The following is a 19,042-nucleotide window of genomic DNA, read 5'->3' as shown; positions in this document are numbered from 1 at the left end:
AGCACCTCATTAGTAGCTTTTTTGATTTCAGCTAAGTTAGATTTTAGTTATTTTATTTCTCCAGAGAGGGCTTTTATTTCTCCAGACAGGGTTTCTCTACTATCTTCCATGCCTTTTTGAGCCCAGCTAGCACCTTGAGAATCGTCATTCTGGACTCTAGATCTGACGTAATACAAATGTCTGTATTGATTAGGTCTCTAGACTTTGGTACTGCCTCTTGTTCCTTTTTTTCCCTTTTTTTGTGGTGAGTTTTTCTGCCTTGTCATTTTATCCAGATAAGAATATATGAAGGAGCAAATAAAATACTAAAAGTGTGGCAAAGACCCCAGGAAAATGTGTTTTAACCAAATCAGAAGGGACCCCAATCATGGGGGGGAAGAAAGGGGTAAAAAGAAGTTCAGAAAAAAAATTTAAAAACGAAAAAATAAAGAGAAAATATAAAAAGAAAATATATATATTAGATGGTGAAAAGAACAGAGTTGCCCACTTAATTTTGGGAGTATTTTGGTCTCTTAGAATAAACTACTCCCAAAATTTAAAAAATGAAAGAAAAAAAATATATATACCTACACACAAAGTAAGGGTAAACATGATGAAGGAATGGAATATGACTATAAAGGTGAAAAAAATTTTTTTTTAATTTCTAAAAAAGGAGTTGATAAGTTGGTTGGGAGAATAAAGGAAAAGAAAGTGGAGGGAATTTGCTCATGCTGGAGACTAGAACAAAGCCCTGTGCTAGATTTACGGTATATTTTGATCTATTAGAAGAAGTTGTAACCCAAATTTTTTTAGAAGATAAACCTTATGTGAATACAAAAAGTAAAATTAGATAATAATAAAGGTTCAAAAAAGATTTTTTTATAATGGTATTGTTACAATAAACTAGTTAAAAATGTGAAAAGAGGAAAGAGTAAATGTTAAAAAAAACTTTAGCATAAGAAAAAATAAAATAAAATATATTAATTACCTTTGCATGACTAAAGAATCATTGGGAGAAAGCCATGAATTCCATGCTTTGCTTTCTCCTTCTCTGGAATTCCTCTGCTCTCCTTGGTAAGTGAACTTGGTCTTGGCTGGATTTCTTGCTGATCGTCTGGGGGAGGGGCCTGTTGTAGTGATTCCCAAGTGTCTTTGCCCAAGGCGGAATTGCACCGCCCTTACCATGGCCTAGGCTAAGTAATCCATTCAGGTTCACTTTTGGGAGCTTTTGTTTCCTGAATGCTTTCCATAGAGCCCTGGAGGACGTGAATGAAAATGGCAGCCTCCCAATCTCTGGCCCAGAGGAGCTGAGAGCTCAGGGCCACACTCCTTAGTGCACCCTTGGAGAAAAGTGCTCAGTCACTCCCATCTCCCTGGCCTCTGGCTGCACTCCGAGCTCATCCAGCCTGTGACCAAGCATCTCTGTCTCTGGCACACAGCCCTGCTTGGAGTCTCCAAACCCAGCAGATCCCTGTGCTCTTCCAGGATTCTCCCTGGATCTTGTGGGGTCTCTGCTTACAGAGCAGTGGCCTGACTGTGCCACAGATCACAGTTTAAGTTAACCCCGAGTTGAGAGCTCACTCTTTGGCTCCATCTTGGCTTCCCTGTTCTAATTAATACCTGCAAGCTCTGCAACACTCAGACACCCCCCAATCTTTCTGTGACCCCATGGTACCTGAAACCACGTTGTCCCCAGCTTAGCCTCTGGAGAGATGTCCCTCAGTGGAGCAGACTTAAAAGTTCTGGTTTTGTGCTCCGTTGCTCCGCCACTTGCCAGGAACCACATACACACCCCCCGCGGTCTATCTTCCTGTCACTTTGGATCCACTCCTCCACAGGTCCTACCTTTCAGAAAGTGGTCAAATTTCTGTTTCTAAAATTGCTGCTCTACTTCTCTTTGATTACCTGTAGGAATTGTAGGTGTTTGAAATGGTTTGATAAACTATTTAGCTGATCTCCTGCTACCTGATGTCATCTCAGCCTGCTACTTCCCTGCCATCTTGACTCCTCCACCCCTTTAACATGTTTTGAGATTTATTTTACAACCCAGCATAGAACATATCTTGGAATTTCTCCAGTTAGTTAACATATAGAGTAATACTAGTTTTAGGAGAATCATGATTCATCACTTACATATAACACCCAGTGCTTATCACAAGTGCCCTCCTTAATATCCATTACCCATTTATCCCATCCTCCATCCACCTCACCTCCAGCAATCGTCATTTTGTTCTCTATAGTGAATTCTCTCTTATGTTTTTCCTCTTTTTTTCCTTTCCCTCTTGTTCATTTGCTTTGTTTCTTAAATTCTACATACAAGTGAAAGCATATGGTATTTGTATTTCTCTGTTTGACTTATTTTGCTTAGCATCACATACTCTAGCTCCATCCATGTCATTGCAAATGATATTCCACCAAAATGACATGATATTGTAAATTCAAAAAAAAAAAAAGAGAATATTTCTTCTTTATGGCTGAGTAGTATTCCATTGTGTGCGTGTGTGTGTATGTATGTGTGTACACCACATCTTCTTTATCTATTTGTCAGTTGATTCTGAACATTTGGCTCTCTCCATAATTTGACTATTGCTGATAATGCTGCCATAATCATCAGGGTGAATGTATCCCTTCAGATCACTATTTTTGTATCCTTTGGGTAAATACCTAGTAGTGCACATGAAAATAATGTGTATTCTTCAGGTACTAAATGTAATAATGTACAATTATATGAACAATTAATGTACAATAATCCACAATTATTAATTAAGTCCACTTAGTTGATATTCATGCAAATCCTCTACACTTACTGATTTTTTTTGTCTTTTTGCTGTATTATTTATTTAAATCATGGTGTTTAAACCTCTATGATTGTGGATTTTTTTTACTTCTCCTTTCACTTCTTCTAAGTTTTCTTTTATGAACTTTAAGCACTATCATTGTGCGCATATACATATAGAATTATGTCTTCCTAATTATTTCACTCCTTTATCATTATAAATTTACCTCTTTATCTCTGAAATATACTTCACTGTGAAGTCTGTTTTTTAAATATATATTACTATGGTCACACAAGCTTTCTTTAGCTTGATGTTTCCTTGGAATTTCTTACTCTATGTATTTAAATGTTATTCTTATGACCAACATGTAGTAAGGCCTTCCTTTTTACCTAACATGGTAATCTCTATTTGTCTCTATCACTATGTGTATGTGTGTGTGTCTCTCTCTCTCTTTTAATTAGAGGACTTAGTCCATTTATATGAATGTCATTATTGTAAGGTTAGATTTAACTCTACCATCTTGATATGTATTCTTTCTTATGTATTTCTTATTCTCCTTTCCTGTCTTCTTTTGAATTAACCAAGCATTTTTAGTATTCCATTACAATCAGCTCTACAGATTTCTTGAGTTATCCCTCATATACAATGGCTATATCTAAGGTATATAATTTTATATGTTTTAACATTTAAATACATGTGAAATCACCACTGTAATGAATATAAAAAAAAATACAAACCAACCCAGTTTCCTACTGCCCGATTGTTAGGATTCCATTTTATGTCTTTTTGTTGGCTTCTTAACTGTAACATTTTATTTTTATTTTAGTGGCCACTTTAGTATTATAGTATACATTTTTAACTTGTTACTGTCTAACTCCAAGTGCTAGTTTACCACTTTACATATAAGAAACTTAAAATAACATACTTCTATTTCTACCCCCTCAGCTTTTATATTGTTGTCATACATTTTCCTTATACATATATTATAAACACCACAGTGCATTGTTTCTATTTTTGTTGAAAGAGTCAATTACCTTTCAACAACATTTAAATAATTTTAAAAAAGCATCTTATATACCCATATAGTTACTATTTCTGGTGCTTTTCCTTCCTTTCCATAGATCCATATTTCTACCTGGTATAATTTTCTTTTCCTTAGAAGGACTGACTACCTGTTATTATTCTGTCAGTTTTCTGGTGATTAATTTTTTTATCTTTTGTATGCCTCCATTTTTAAAAGGCATTTACACAGGTATAGAATTCCAGGTTGGCAGTTTTTTATTCATGGTTCTTTCAAAGTCCTTGTATCATTGTATTCTCATTGTTTTTTAATTTTTTTCAACTAACATCTTCTTTTCTTACATCGTATTTTATTTAAACTCAATTAGTTAACATAGTGTATCATTAGTTTCAGATGTAGATTTTGGTTATTCATCATTTGCATATAACATCCAGTGCTCATTACATCATGTGCCCTCCTAAATGCCCATCACCCTCTTATCCCACCCCCCAACATGCCTCCCCTCCAGCAACCCTCAGTTTGTTCACTACAGTTAAGACTCTCTTATAGTTTCTCTTATAGTGTCTCCCTCTATGATTTCATCTTATTTTTCCCTCCATTCCCCTGTGATCCTCTGTTTTGTTTCTTAAATTCCATACATGAGGGAAACCACATGATCGTTGTCTTTCCCTGGTTGACTTATTTCACTTACCATAATACCCTCTGGTTCTATCCATGTCCTTGTAAATGATAAGATTTCATCCTTTTTGATGACTAATATTCCACTGCATGTATGTATGTATGTATACATACAGTGGAATATATATATATATATATATATATATATATATATCACATCTTCTTTATCCATTCATCTGTCAATGTACATCTTTCCAAAGAAGATTCTATGTTATCTTTATCTTTGTTCCTCAGCATGAAACATGTAATTTTTCCTTCTGGCTGATTTAAGATGTTCTGTTTATCACTGGTTTGGGGCAATTTATTATGTGCCTTGGTGTAGATTTTTTCATTTTCTTAATGTTTGGGTTTTACTGAGATTTTTGGCTCTGTTTTCATAACATTTAGAAATTTTTGGCCATTATTTATTTCCTTGAATCTTTTTTTGTAATCCCCCTCCATACACAAACTTCTCCTTCAGAAATTTAATTATATGCATGTTGGATTACCTAAGGTTCTCCCATACTTCAGTAATGCTCTTTTCAATTTTAGGTGGATTACTTTGTGTTTAAGTTTCTATATCTTCAAATTTGTTAATCTTTCATCTGCAATGTCTAATATTCTATTCATCCCATCTATTGAAATTATTCAGTAAAATTCTGACACAAATAAGTGCAATTTTCTTTTTTAAAACTTTATTCAGTTATGATTGACATACAGAAAGCTGTGCCTATTTGATGTACACAACTTGATGATATTAAAGACAAGTATACACTCATGAAACTATCCTCATAATTGAAGCTGTAAACATATACAACACCTCCAAAAGTTTCCTTCAAACCCTGTATTTTTGTTTTCTTTTGTGGTAAGAGCATTTAACATAAGTAAGGTCTACCCTCATAGCAAATTTCTAACTATGCAGTCCTATAACAACAGACCCTATGTTGTACCATTGATATGTAGAACTTATTTACCTTGCAGTACTAAAATTTAGTATATGTTGACACCTTCCCCTCTCTGTCTCACCTCAACCACTACTAGCCATGACTATACTCTCTAGTCCTATGAGTTTAAATATTTTAGATTCCTCATAAAAGTGAGATCATGTAGTATTTGTCTTTCTGTGTCTGATTTATTTCACATAGTATAATCTCTACCAGGATCATCCATGTTGTCACATATTTCAGGATTTCTTTTTTTTAAGGGTCAGTAATAGTCCATTATGTACATTCCACATTTTCTTTATCCATTCATCCATCAAATGACACTTATGTTGTTTCTGTATCTTGACTATAGTGAATAATGCTTCAGTGAACAAGGAAATAGCTGTTCCCAGGAAAATAAAGACAAAGGCTTATGTGAAGCAGGCAGCAAAGGAAATTGATTGACTCTCTGACAGAAAGATGGCCAGCAATTTTGGAATAACAGTGGTTATAAAACAGCATTCACAAAAGGAGAAACTGCTAAGGAAGAAGTTCATGGGAGTCTGGAGATGATGGTCAACTCAGTGATGGTGATTATGAGTATGTTTCCCATGATGGAGGTCAGGTATGCCAACAGATGCATCATAAAGAGAACCTTCCCAAGGTGCTGGACATTAGGAAAGCCCTCCAGGATGATTTCCTGAACTTCTGTCTGGTTTCTTGCATCCTCCATCACTGACTTTCCATTTCTTCAATTCTATGAGCTATGTTGTAGAGTATCATGACTAAAGAATGAAGAAGTTTGTTTTACTAAACACATAAAACAGTGTGGGCAAATGGTGGAGTGGCAGGTACAGGCTTCCAGTTATGGAATGAATAAATCACAGGATGAAAGGTATAGCATAGGAAATACAATCAATGGTATTATAATAGTGTTGTATGGTGACAGATAGTCGCTATATTTGTGGGGAGCATAGCATAACATATAGAGTTGTTGAATCACTAGATTGTATACCTGAAACTAATGTAATATTGTGTGTCAGCTACACTCTAATCAAAAAACTTTTTTTAGAATGGAAAAAATAAAAATAAAATAAAATAGTGTAATCACGGTGACTGGATTTTTCTACTATTTTAAGCATTATATTTTATGTCTAATTGTTGCACTTAAGTAAAGTAAATTTTTATCTATGAATATATGTTAAATTTCAAAAAAGAGCTGTGCATGTGGCTATAAGTTTTCATAAAGAATAACGTAATGTTAAAGTGTTAGTCATTCTTCTATAGTCTATTAAGAAACAGAAAAAAATCCTTCTTTTAGTTATATATCTGATCATTAGTGAAGGTACCATTCATATCACACATTCACATGGTAAATATTGTAAAAGGAAAAATTATAGCCTTAAAAAAAAACTTTTTGTCATAAGTAGGTCATTCCACAAAAAAATATTCCCCAATGATACCCTTAGGATTTTTCATCCATATTTGAAGTCGTAACATCACCTGTAGGAAAACTTCCTTTGGTTCCAGGTGCTGCCCTCTAAAGTAAGAGAGCACTACAGTAGCAGATGGATGCTAATTATATTGTTGGAGAAGCACATCAGGTCATTTTACTACAGAGCTTGAGACTAGTTAGTAAAAAAGGAGAGTTTTCCCTTCCTCCTGCGTTAAGTGGTCCATCTAAGGGAGATTCTCTATCTTCTGACTCTTTCAGTCCATATATTTAGGGGATACTAACCTGACGATAGAAAGAGAAATTTCATGCCTTGACTCTGGCAATACTTTTTTTTTAAAGATTTTATTTATTTCTATGACAGAGAGAGAGACAGCCGGAGAGGAAACACAAGCAGGGCAGTGGGAAAGGGAGAAGCAGGTTACCCATGGAGCAGGGAGCCCGACGAGGGGCTCAATCCCAGGACCCTGGAATCATGACCTGAACTGAAGGCAGACACTTAACAACTGAGCCACCCAGGTGCTTAAACAATTATTTTCTGATTCTTTCTCTCTTCTATTGTCCACTTAAATAAAATATTCTCTGTTATCATTTAAATCCATAAAATTCTCTATATGAGCCTTTGTCACTCTGGTCAACTAGTGTTCATCTCAGATCTCTGAACTGGCTGGGTGACTTAGTCAAACGCCACTCTTTTATTGTGTTAAATCAGCTTGAAGAGGAACAGACCCTGCTTCAATTCACAATAAACAAACAGCAAAATAAGCCAATCATACTACAGCCATGTACTCACCCAAATGTAGCTCACGATAAGCAGAACTCAGTCTCCCTCTATTTCACTCTTTCAACAAACCAAAATGCTGATCTAGGCACTTAAAAATTGTGTGTGTGTGTGTGTGTGTGTGTGTGAGAGAGAGAGAGAGAAAGAGAGAAAGAGAGAGAGAGCGCACACTTGCATTTGAAATGACCCTAATTTGTCCTAGACAAATGCTCAAAATGTGCATCATGTGTCCTAAGCATGCTTCTTCATACAAAATCAGAACTTTCCAAAGTTGGGGTAAATGAAAGGAAAGTCCATGGCAATCTGGCCTGATGAAATCCTGGAAACTAAAGGAAAGCACATATGTACAGTCCCTAGTGCTCTACTGGAATCTGAGAGTAAGTTAACCTGGAATTCCAAAAATCTTTTATACCTTCTTTGCAGGCTCTAGGTTCCCCACACTCCCATTCTGCTCTTGCATTAGCCACCACCTGCAAGAGAACCTGCTTGTTGGCAAATGCTCCAGGGCATGATGGAAGAATTAATCTCCTCACTCAAACTTCTCCCTTCTAATAGTATTCTTCTTAAATGCATTCCTGGGCAGGTAAAATGCATTTCTACTTCCTGACATCTCTAGGTTGAGGAGAATACACATGTCATCGGAAGCTGAGATAAAAGTGAAATTAAATTTCCCGATCATATCTTAGCATTGGACTCTCTTGACACCACTCAGGATCCACCAGGACCACTGGGCAAACCCAGACACACCAGACCTCATTAGAATATAGGACAAAGCTACTTAGAGATCAATATCCCTCTAGGACCCGAGGTGGCTACTAATTGTGCATTATTGGAAACAGAAAATTATAATACAAAAATCATAACTACCCTTTCATTACATATGCAAATACAATAATATGGACTCCCAAATGTCTATTGTCCTCCATGAAAATCTTCAAAGATAGACTGCATATAATCCTCCCAGAACTTATAAAGTCCCAAATTCATAGTGCTACTAAGGTGGAGTTGAAAGCTCAAGTAGGGGAATTAGAGTCCCGCCTGTGGTAATAAAGTAAAGCTCTCCTTTAATCTCCCAGAGAAGTGTCAAAGAACACCAGACAAAACACCAAGTTTACACAAGAGCTAAATGCCCAGGTTTCAGTTGATAAGAACTTGTCACACCCAGATTAAGGAAGAATTCAACTTGAATGAAAAAAGACAATCAATGGACACCAACATCAAGATGTAAGAGGTATTAGAATTATTTGACAGAGTATGAAGTAGCCATCACAAAACAATTCAATGACCAATTACAAGCATGCTTGAAAAAATTTAAAAACAGAAATTTTCAGCTAAGAAATAAAAGGCATAAAGAGGAACCAAATGGAAATTTGGAACTGAAAAATATAATTTTTAAAAATTAGGTGGATGGGGTAAACAGCAGAATGCAGGAGATAAAGGAAAACATCAATGAACTGAAGAAAGAATAACAGAAATTACCCAAATGAACAACAAAAAGAAAACAAACAAACAAAAAAACAGATGCAGCCTCATGGATCTGTGGAACTATAGCAAAAGATCTAACATTTGTGTCACTAGAGTCTGAAAAAGAAAAGAAAAAGAGGGACTGGAAAAGGATTTGGAAGAAACAGAAGCTGAAAACTTCTCAAATTTGGCAAGCAATATAACTTACATATCCAAGGAGCTGAATAAATTCTAAATAGTATAAATCCAAAGAAATCCACATCAAGACACATACTATTCAAACTTCTGATAACTGAAGAGAAAGAAAAAGTTTAAAAGCAGCAAGAAAGAAACAACACATTACCCATGGGAAAGAACAATTTAAATGACAGTAAATTTCTCAACAGAAACCATGGGGGTCAGAAAGAAGTAGCACAATATTTTTCAAGTGCTGAAAGAAAAGTATTGCCAATATATAGAATCCTACATCCAGTGAAAATATCCTTCAGGAATGAAGGGGAAATAAAGACACTCTCAGATGAAGGAAAACTCTAAGAATTTCTTACCAGCGTACTTATCCTAAAAGAATGAACAGAAGTTCTCTGAACATAAAGGAAACAACATCCAGAGCAACCACTGAAACTGCTGTGCAAATACATACACTTAAAAGCATTATAGATAGGGGCGCCTGGGTGGCTCAGTGGATTAAGCCGCTGCCTTCGGCTCAGGTCATGATCTCAGGGTCCTGGGATCGAGCCCCACGTTGGGCTCTCTGCTCCGCAGGGAGCCTGCTTCCTCCTCTCTCTCTGCCTGCCTCTCTGCCTACTTGTGATCTCTCTCTCTGTCAAATAAATAAATAAAATCTTTAAAAAAAAGCATTATAGATAAATTAAAATTGAATTATTATAAAATGTTCGAGTAACCCATATGAAGGCAGGAAAAAGAAAATATGGAAGTGAAAAACAAACAGAAAACAAAATTTAAAATGGTGGACTTAACCCCTAAGACATCAAAATGTGAATGGTTTAGCTACATCAATTAAAAGAAATATTGATGAAATAGATGAAAATCATAATCCAACTATATGATGCCTATAAACATTCACTTTGAATATAACAATAGAGGCTGTTTGAAAGTAAGTGGATGGGAAAAGATTTTCATGCAAATATTTATCAAATGAAGGCAGGAGTGGCTATATTAATATCAGACTAAGTAGACTTCAGAGCAATAAAAATAACCAAAATCAGAGAGGGATATTACACAATGATGAGAGCATCAATCCACCAAGAAGATACAGCAATCCTAGATATGTGCACCAAACAAGAGACCTGCAAAATATGTAAAGTAAAAACTGATAGAACTGAAAGGCAAAAAAGACAGTCAACAATTACATTTGGATATTTCACCATCCCTCTCTCAACAATTAATAAAACAAGTAGCCAAAAAATCATTAAGATGTAGAAGAACTCAACACTGTCAACTCTCAAGTTCTAACCAAGAATTATAGAACACTCCACCCAAGAACAAAGAATAAAATAAAATCTCTGAAACTATGAATGAGGTCAGGAGAAAGTCCTCTAGAACATTCAAAGAGATTTTTCTCCAGCCCAGTAGTGCAATGAGGAACATGTTAACCTCTTTTTTAAAAGATCCTTAAATCTGTAAGAGGAAGCCTGAAAAAATTCTTAACTCTTATAATAAATATCACTTATGGTCATCAGAAATGTCAACCAAATCAGAATTACGGTCTCCTGGGCAGGATAGGCTCTGTCCCTTGATCAACTGTCAAATGTCTGAGACAGAAATTGATGGAGTATGGCTTAGATCTATCAGAGCCTGAAGCACTCCTGCTGGAGACCATAGGAGTAGCAGTAGCAACAACATTAAAGCAAACATCCACCGATGGAAGCCTCCATCAATGTCCAAATTGGGAAACAGAAACAGTATCACACAACTTTACAGAGAAGATTTAATGTAGAAACTGGTTAGACAAGTTTTGGTGGACCAAAAGGGCATGAAGCAAACACTGAGGTGATACAGAGACAGCAAGTGCAGAAGAAAGCTTCATCTCCTAGGACTGGAGGAACCAAGACAGAGATTAAGGCTGTTGTAACTGAGAAGCCCAGAGAAGGAATTCCACTGAGCTAGGTCAGAGATCTCTGTTGGGGGTGTGTTTCCTGGGTATCCCTGGTCTTCCTGTGGTGTGAAGAGATTCTATGGAGCTAGGACTCAGGCCCCTGAGGAATAGGCACTCCTAAGAGAGTGCTGCTTTCTCAGGATCTTGAAGGAGAGAGTTCCTGCTGAGCTGGGATTCAAACTTCTAAGTAGGCAAAACTTGTCACCACAGGACATTGTTTCTGTGGGACTAATAATGGTACTCCTGCAAGTGTGAAAACTGCAGCCAGCTGCTGCCCCTGGGCCCTATCACTGCTGCAGAGTTAAGAAAGAGCATTACAGCAATGCTGACAAAAACAGGAAGCAAGTGAAACAGAACAAGTCCCTTCTGCCTCTAACAGATTGGCCTTTCTCTAGGGCTCCCTTTGGGCAGAGACTAACATAAATCCCTCTGCAAAGGTGAAACATGGTTTGCAGAACCCCTGGCTCAGAGTTCCAGAGCTGGGGTTCGTGCTGAGAGATAATGGGTTAATAATGCGCCAGCTGTTCCCAAGCAACTCAAGACCTCCCCATCTAGACTGGCTCAAGCAACTATCCCAGCACAGAGGGAAGCAGAAGAATGTGGTTGTGTTTCCTGGCATGTAGACCCACACAAATTTATGATGTGTAGATTAATTAGCATCCCAAGGAATCTGAGTGGAGAATGGATTATAATTGGGTCTCTGACTTTTTCCACTGTCCAATACAGGAATCATGGATGACAGTTTTGTTTTAAAAAACACACATTTATTGGCTACCTAATCACCATAATTCATTTTAATCGAGAAAAAATGAAGTATTCTGATGGGTCTCATTCTTCTCAGAAGCATATCATAACCTGTACAAGTCTACCATGGCCTGTACAGGAGTACAAGTGTTGAAGGTAGCATCATACTACCAATAGATTCATACTACTCAGCATTATACTACCAATAGATTCAGACTCAAATGTATGGGAAATCCCAGCCCACTGAAGTCCTGAGGCTTGCTTTACCCTCCCCGCAAAAGAAGACAAAGCAAGAACTAATCATGACTTGGTCCTCAAATCTGACATGAAGCCAATGTAAGGAAGCACTGTCTTCAAAAGCCCAGACCCTCTCTTTATCTCAAGTTTCTCTAAGAGAATGCCAGGTGTACTCTCTAGCTGAGCTGTCAACATAGTATGACCAAAATATGGTGCCTAGTTGATGGATCTAAGGAGGCTACTGGGATCACTCCAGTGGGTGGTGGAAAACTAAGGACTAGCCCTGCCTCTGGGCTCTGTACTTCCCAGATGAGGTGGGCCAAATAACCTTTTGCTTGTCTTTGATGAAAGTAACCCCTCCAAACTCCTAAGAAAACGGAGGATCTTAGGTTAAATTTAAAAAGATAACATAATGGGAAATTAAATGGGACAGGGCTTCTGTAATCTTACGCATCTCTTTCTCTGGCATAAATGCCCGCCCCTGCCAAATGGGCCTCTGAGAAATCACATCTTGGGGAAATGGCTCAGGTCTCTCATCTCTGTTAAGTAAGTGATAGACATCACCACACCAATTCAGTATGCCTGAAAATAAAGTTATTAGGATCTAAATCTGTGTCCTCTGCTGAGGCCAGTTGCTCCATTTCAAAACACTTTCAGAAAGATTGCTCTTCCAAACGCACTGGTTGGACAGGAGCTGAAGCAGTTCTGCTTCTTGTTAACAAACTCCCCTGTCCCAACCGTGGACAGTGGCAGAAGGTGGAGTCCATGACAGGCTCTAAAATGCTTTGGTGGATAAGAGCATATGCTCTGGATTCATGGAGCTGTAGCTGAAATCCTATCTCCACCTCCCACTTGTTGGAGAACTCGGGTGTAACACCTAGTCTCTTACAGTGTTCCTGGAAAACCAAAGATAAATTGTGACAGTACTTAGTCTCAGACCTGACCCACAGAAGCTACCTTGGCTAGAGGCAGTAGTCAGTGGTAGAAGTGGCACACCAGTGACTACAAATCCCAAAAGTGAGAGAGACTGGTTGGTTGGAGCTCAGTGGTTCTCACCCAGAGATGATTTTGCTCTCTCCTCATCTCCAAGGAGATCTCGCAATGTCTAGAGACATTCTTGTCTGGATTGGTTCTACTGACACCTAGTTGGTAGAGGCCAAGGATGCCGCTAAATTTACTGTGATGTACAGGACGGCACCTGCCATGATCAACAAGGTCAAAGTTGACAAACTCTGCTATCGTGGTACCCAAAGGTCAATCCTAAACTGAAGAAAAAGGAAAGCAATATAAAATACAAGAATAGAAGTACCTCATTGTCTGGAGCCAAAGGACAGGAATGTGGCTAAGACTTCAGTTCATAAAGCAGCCTCCAGGGGTGCCTGAGTGGCTCAGTGGGTTAAACCTCTGCCTTTGACTCAGGTCATGATCTCAGGATCCTGGGATCGAGCCCTGCATCAGGCTCTCTGCTGAGCAGGGAGCCTGTTTCCCCACTCCTCTCTCTGCTTGCTGCTCTGCCTGCTTGTTATCTCTCTCTCTCTGACAAATGAATAAGTAAAATCTTTAAAAATAAATGAATAAATAAAGCAGCCTCCATGAAGGAAGAGCTGGATGTACCACAGCCTGTATCTTATCTCCATCATCCAGACCCTTTATCAAAATATGGCTGTTGGTGCTGCTGAACTAATCTGGTGGAACACATATAGAAGATCTGCTTGAGCTACAGCTCCATGAATCCAGAGCATATGCTCTTATCCACCAAAGCATATTAGTTGGTAGAGGCCAAGGATGCTGCTAAATTTACTATGATGTACAGGACGGTTCCTGCCATGATCAGCAAGGACAAAGTTGACAAACTCTGGTATAGTGGTACCCAAAGGTCAATCCTAAACTGCAGAAAAAGGAAAGCCAATATAAAATTCAAGAATAGAAGTACCTCATCATCTGGCCCCAGAGGACAGGAATGTGGCTAAGACTTCAGTTCATAAAGCAGCCTCCATAAAGGAGGAGCTGGATATACCACAGGCCTGTATCTTATCTCCATCATCCAGACCTTTTATCATATGGCTGTTGGTGCTGCTAGACTAATCTGGTGGAACACTTACAGAAGATTGGCTTGACTCAGGGAGGCTAAAAGGGTAAGGGCTTATGGTTGGAGAAACATCTGAAGAAAGGTGAGTGTCCCTTGACTGATAGACATTATCAAAGACAAAAAGCAGAGAAATGGGTAAATTGGAAGTTCTAACAGTTCTCTTCTGTGGCTCACCAAAGAACTGATAATGTGATGTCATATCAGCCCATCATAGAAAAAAATGCTGCCTGCTGGATGCCTGTGGAATCATGAATTTGTCTACAATAAATCCCAAGGACTAATTTTAAGAGATAACATCTGAGAAGCAAGAGCTGCATCTCAGTCTCAGCTAAGAAAAGCAAATCTGTTCCTGTAAAAAGGAGCCTTGATACCCAAGGTGTCAGGTATCAAGTCTGTTGAAGGAAAGGAGGGAATCCAGAGATGTTCTAGAGAAAGGAATGTTCTAGAGAAGACAAACTCCAAGCAAGACAGTACTCTGACAGGGAGAGGTGCTCCACCTGGACACAGAGGTCACAGAGAGAAGGACCAGTTACTCACATAGGGCTCAGAGGGACAGAACCTGACACAGGGCTCCACTGAACAGGGAAGAAAGTGATCTGAAAACTAAAATGGACTGTTTGCATTTGAAAATTTGGGAAAAAGTTTGGGGCCTCAAATATGAAAGGCTTTAGGAAGCTGGGAGAGAATCCACTAAGGAAATGTGGATGATCTATCTATCAGGAACTCCATCTGACCTTTCCTGAGCAGAGCTGATCTCACTCATGAGCCTGAGGCTCCCTGAGATAAACAGGATCCACTCTACATCAGAAGTCACCAGAATGGCTTTTCATTTACCCATCTCAATGCTGCTTCTCACTGCGTCTTAGCTGAATCCACTGCCATCCCTGCAGCCTCTTCCTGTGTGGTTGGATCATCTTAACCCCCACCTACCCTTTCCAGCTAGCCACCACAAACATCACCCTGAGGCAGGCAGGGGTGAGGGGTTGTGATATTCAGACTATTGGACTGCTCCTGTCCTCAGCAATCACAAACTGCAACAGTATCTTATAACACTTAGACAGCACTTGATAGTATTGTCTTCAGTTCTCTTGTTCAGTCTTAACAGCACCTCTGGGCTGTTTATTTTCTGCATTACACTTAGTAGGAAACTACAGCTGAAGTGAGTTGAGTGCTCCCAAAGAATCTGAATACGAATCCAGATCTTCTCCCCAACCAGTGCAGGGCTCTCTCCACATTGCATTCATCTTTGTACATCCACACCACACCCCGGAATGCAACATTCTTTATGTCTTTTCTTTTTATATTCACCATCATGAATACTGCTATATTCTTAAACTAAGTTTTTTTTTAAAAGATTTTATTTATTTATTTGACATAGAGAGACAGTCAGTGAGGGATCACAAACAGGGGGAGAGGAGAGAGAGACACAGGCTTCCCGCTGAGCAGGAAACCCCATGTGGGGCTGGATCCAAGGACCCTGGAATCATGACCTAAGCCAAAGGCAGATGCTTAACAACTGAGCCACCCAGGCACCACGTAAACTGAATTACTAAGGGTATAATCAAATGAGCATTGTTTTATCAAATGAGTAATGTTTTTAATCACTCAATGCTCATTTAAATGTTTTCTTAATTTTTTAAAATCATTTAAAAATGTAGAAAATATAAAAATTACAAGATTACAAGAAAGCAAGATGAATAACAATAATGGCTCTTCAAGTCATTAGAGAATCTATTAGTAACCACACTGAGTCATTAGTGGTATTTTCCAAATCCTTATTCGTTGGAGAGTCTCTGAAACCACTGTGGACTTCAACATGTAGTCTCCACCAAAAGCTTCAGAAGACAGAAATTAATTTCTGGAGAAGGTGAAAAGCTTCCTGAGGGCTGCCTTGACCTCCTTGTTTCTCAAAGTATAGATGAGGGGGTTGAGCGTAGGGCTCAACATAGTATAGAGTACGCCAGCCAACTTGCTCTTCTTTGCACTATAGCTGGAGACTGGGCTTATGTAGGCATAGAAGACAGCAGTATAATACATGCACACCACAATGAGGTGGGAGGAGCAAGTGGAAAAGGCTTTCTTCTTCCCCTCTGCAGTCCGCATCTTGAGGATGCTAGAGATGATAAAGCCGTATGACACGATGGTCATCAGGAAGTTCAATATGCCATAAAACGCATCAGCCAGGACAATCATGATGCTGTTCACATAGGTGGAGGTACAGGAGAGAAGCAGCAGAGGAGGGGCCTCACAGAAAAAATGGGTAATGACATTGGGGCCACAGAAATTTAACCGTAGCATCAGCCCCATGTGGATGGCCGCGTTGAAGGCACAGAGCGCCCATACGCCTAGAGCCAGCTTACAGCAGAATGACTTGCTCATTGTGGTGGTATAATGTAGAGGATGGCAGATGGCTGCATACCGGTCATAGGCCATGACCGTGAGGAGCAGCAGCTCAGAGGATACAGACCATAAGAGGAAATAGAGCTGGGCCATACAGCCCCCATAAGAGATGGAGCTGTCCTTTGACATCAGACCCTCCAGGGCTTTGGGCATGATGGAAGAGGTGCAGATAATATCCATAGTAGCCAAGTTGAACAAAAAAAAGTACATGGGGATATGAAGCCCAGAGTTGAAGGTGATGGTCAAAATGATGAGGATATTACCTATGAGAGCCACAGAGTAGAGGGAGAGGAAAGAGCTGAATAAGAGCACATGGTATTCTGGGTGCTCTGAAAAGCCCTGCAGGATAAATTCTGTTACTAGTGTCTGGTTATTCATGGTACTTGGGCTGAGAGGGGTTTCCAGTAATATCAGGTGAATCTCTACCCACAGCTTCATGTGATTTCCGGGCTAGAGAGAGAAATGAGAGGTATTCTAAAGCAGGCTGCTATCATTTCATTCATACTTGACATCATGCCATGAGCAATATTATACAGATGTACTGGGATTTATTAAGGAAGAGAAACATGCCAATGGGACATTAGGCAAAGGGCATGAACATTTAGCTCATATAAAGTAAGTATAAGGAGAAGAATAAATGAAACAAGATGGGATTGGGAGGGAGACAAACCATAAATGACTCTTAATCTCACAAAACAAACTGGGGGTTGCTGGGGGGAGGTGGGATTGGGAGAGGGGGAGGGGGCTATGGACATTGGGGAGGGTATGTGCTATCCTGAGTGCTGTGAAGTGTGTAAACCTGGCGATTCACAGACCTGTTCCCCTGGGGATAAAAATACATTATATGTTTATTAAAAAAAAAAAATTGGAAGGGGAGGCGAACCATAAGAGACTATGAACTCTGGAAAACAACCTGAGGGTTTTGAAGGGTCGGGGGTGGGAGGTTGGGGGAACAGGTGGTGGGTAATGGGGAGGGCACGTTTTGCATGGAGCACTGGGTGTTGTGCAAAAACAATGAATACTGTTACGCTAAAAAAATAAATAAAATGGGAAAAAAAAATTCATATTCAATATGAGCCAGAACCTCCACTTCTAGAAATTTATCCTAAGGAAATAATTAAGAGCATCTTCAAGGTGTCATCACAGCATTATTTATAATACTGAAAATGCAAAAGCAACTATACTTTTAAAGATCAGTATATTATGATGTATTAATATAGCATAATGCTCTATACCTATCAAAATGATGCTTTAGAAGGGTTTTACTGATGCTTAAAAAATAGAATGAAGAAAATTCAAAAGTAAAACAAAAAGAAAATTCAAAAGTAGTGTATACAAAGGGATCTCATTTTGAATTAAAAAAAAACTTGTGTTTATATAAACACCTGTAGAAAAAAAACAGGAGGTGAATGATCATACAGAATTTGAACAGTGGGGATAAATTATACTTGATTTCATTTCTTTGCCTTTGCATCTCTGTATTTTCTGATTTTTCCTTTTAATAACCATTAATGGTCTGACAGAATAAATGCCCCAGCTGGTATCTTAGGTCCACCTCCTCTCCAGATAATGTCTTCCCTCTCATCTCACTCCTCAAAGCCAAAGCTCCAGCCCACCCAGGATCCCCCAGTCTGGCCAGATTTTGTGGCTTTGTTCTTGCAGCTCGTCAGCCAGAAATGCTCTGAACCAGGTCCATCATCATCTCTCACCTTTTCTAACATCCCTTCCCTGGAGATAAAGATAAAGCTCTCTCCTTTGTGACCCCTCAGGATTCTGTACTGACTTCTATCCTAGAACCCATTGCACATCACTTCATGGTATGGTCCCCTAAGACTGAGGTATTTGCCTCATTCATCTCTGAGCACCACTTCTTGTTCTCCAGATATGTTTGTTGAAATAATAGTAAGGAACAGTCCAGTAGCAATAAAAGCAACACGGTGCATATTCTGTATTGTTTAAGATGAAATCAGCATGGTACCACATTTGATTTTCCCTTCTTTTCAACTCTATTCATTAAAAGGGTTCATTTAAGGAAAATGCTCATTTTCAATTAAGAATTCTGCTTTTTGTGGCACCTGGGTGGCTCAGTGGGTTAAAGTCTCTGCCTTTGGCTCAGGTCATGATCCCAGAGTCCTGGGATCAAGCCCCACATTGGGCTCTCTGCTCAGCAGGGAGTCTGCTTCCCCCTCTCTCTTTCTCGGCATACCTCTCTGCCTACTTGTGATCTCTGTCTGTCAAATAAATAAATAAAATCTTTAAAAAAAAGAATTCTGCTTTTTGTCAAATGTCAATAAATATATTTACCACTGAAGTGTTAAAATGTTTATACAAAATGACTAAACACCTATGATCAAGTCATGTCACCACTTTGTAAGATGAAGATGATTCTTGGAATAGAAGA

At 38.8% G+C, this 19,042-nt stretch overlaps 1 protein-coding gene across 1 annotated transcript; it reads right to left on the bottom strand.

The window, feature by feature from the left end:
* Positions 1-16,092: 16,092 nt before the first annotated feature.
* LOC123955748 (olfactory receptor 13A1-like) lies at positions 16,093-17,079 on the bottom strand. The gene has a single exon (XM_046028092.1). It carries the CDS (start codon positions 17,077-17,079, stop codon positions 16,093-16,095), a length of 987 nt encoding a protein of 328 aa, XP_045884048.1.
* Positions 17,080-19,042: the final 1,963 nt, after the last annotated feature.

Source organism: Meles meles, chromosome 13 (genome assembly GCF_922984935.1).
Source record: "Meles meles chromosome 13, mMelMel3.1 paternal haplotype, whole genome shotgun sequence".
NCBI lineage: Eukaryota > Metazoa > Chordata > Mammalia > Carnivora > Mustelidae > Meles > Meles meles.
The sequence above is the reverse complement of the archived record's forward strand: the minus strand, read 5'-3'. Positions and strand labels throughout refer to the sequence as shown.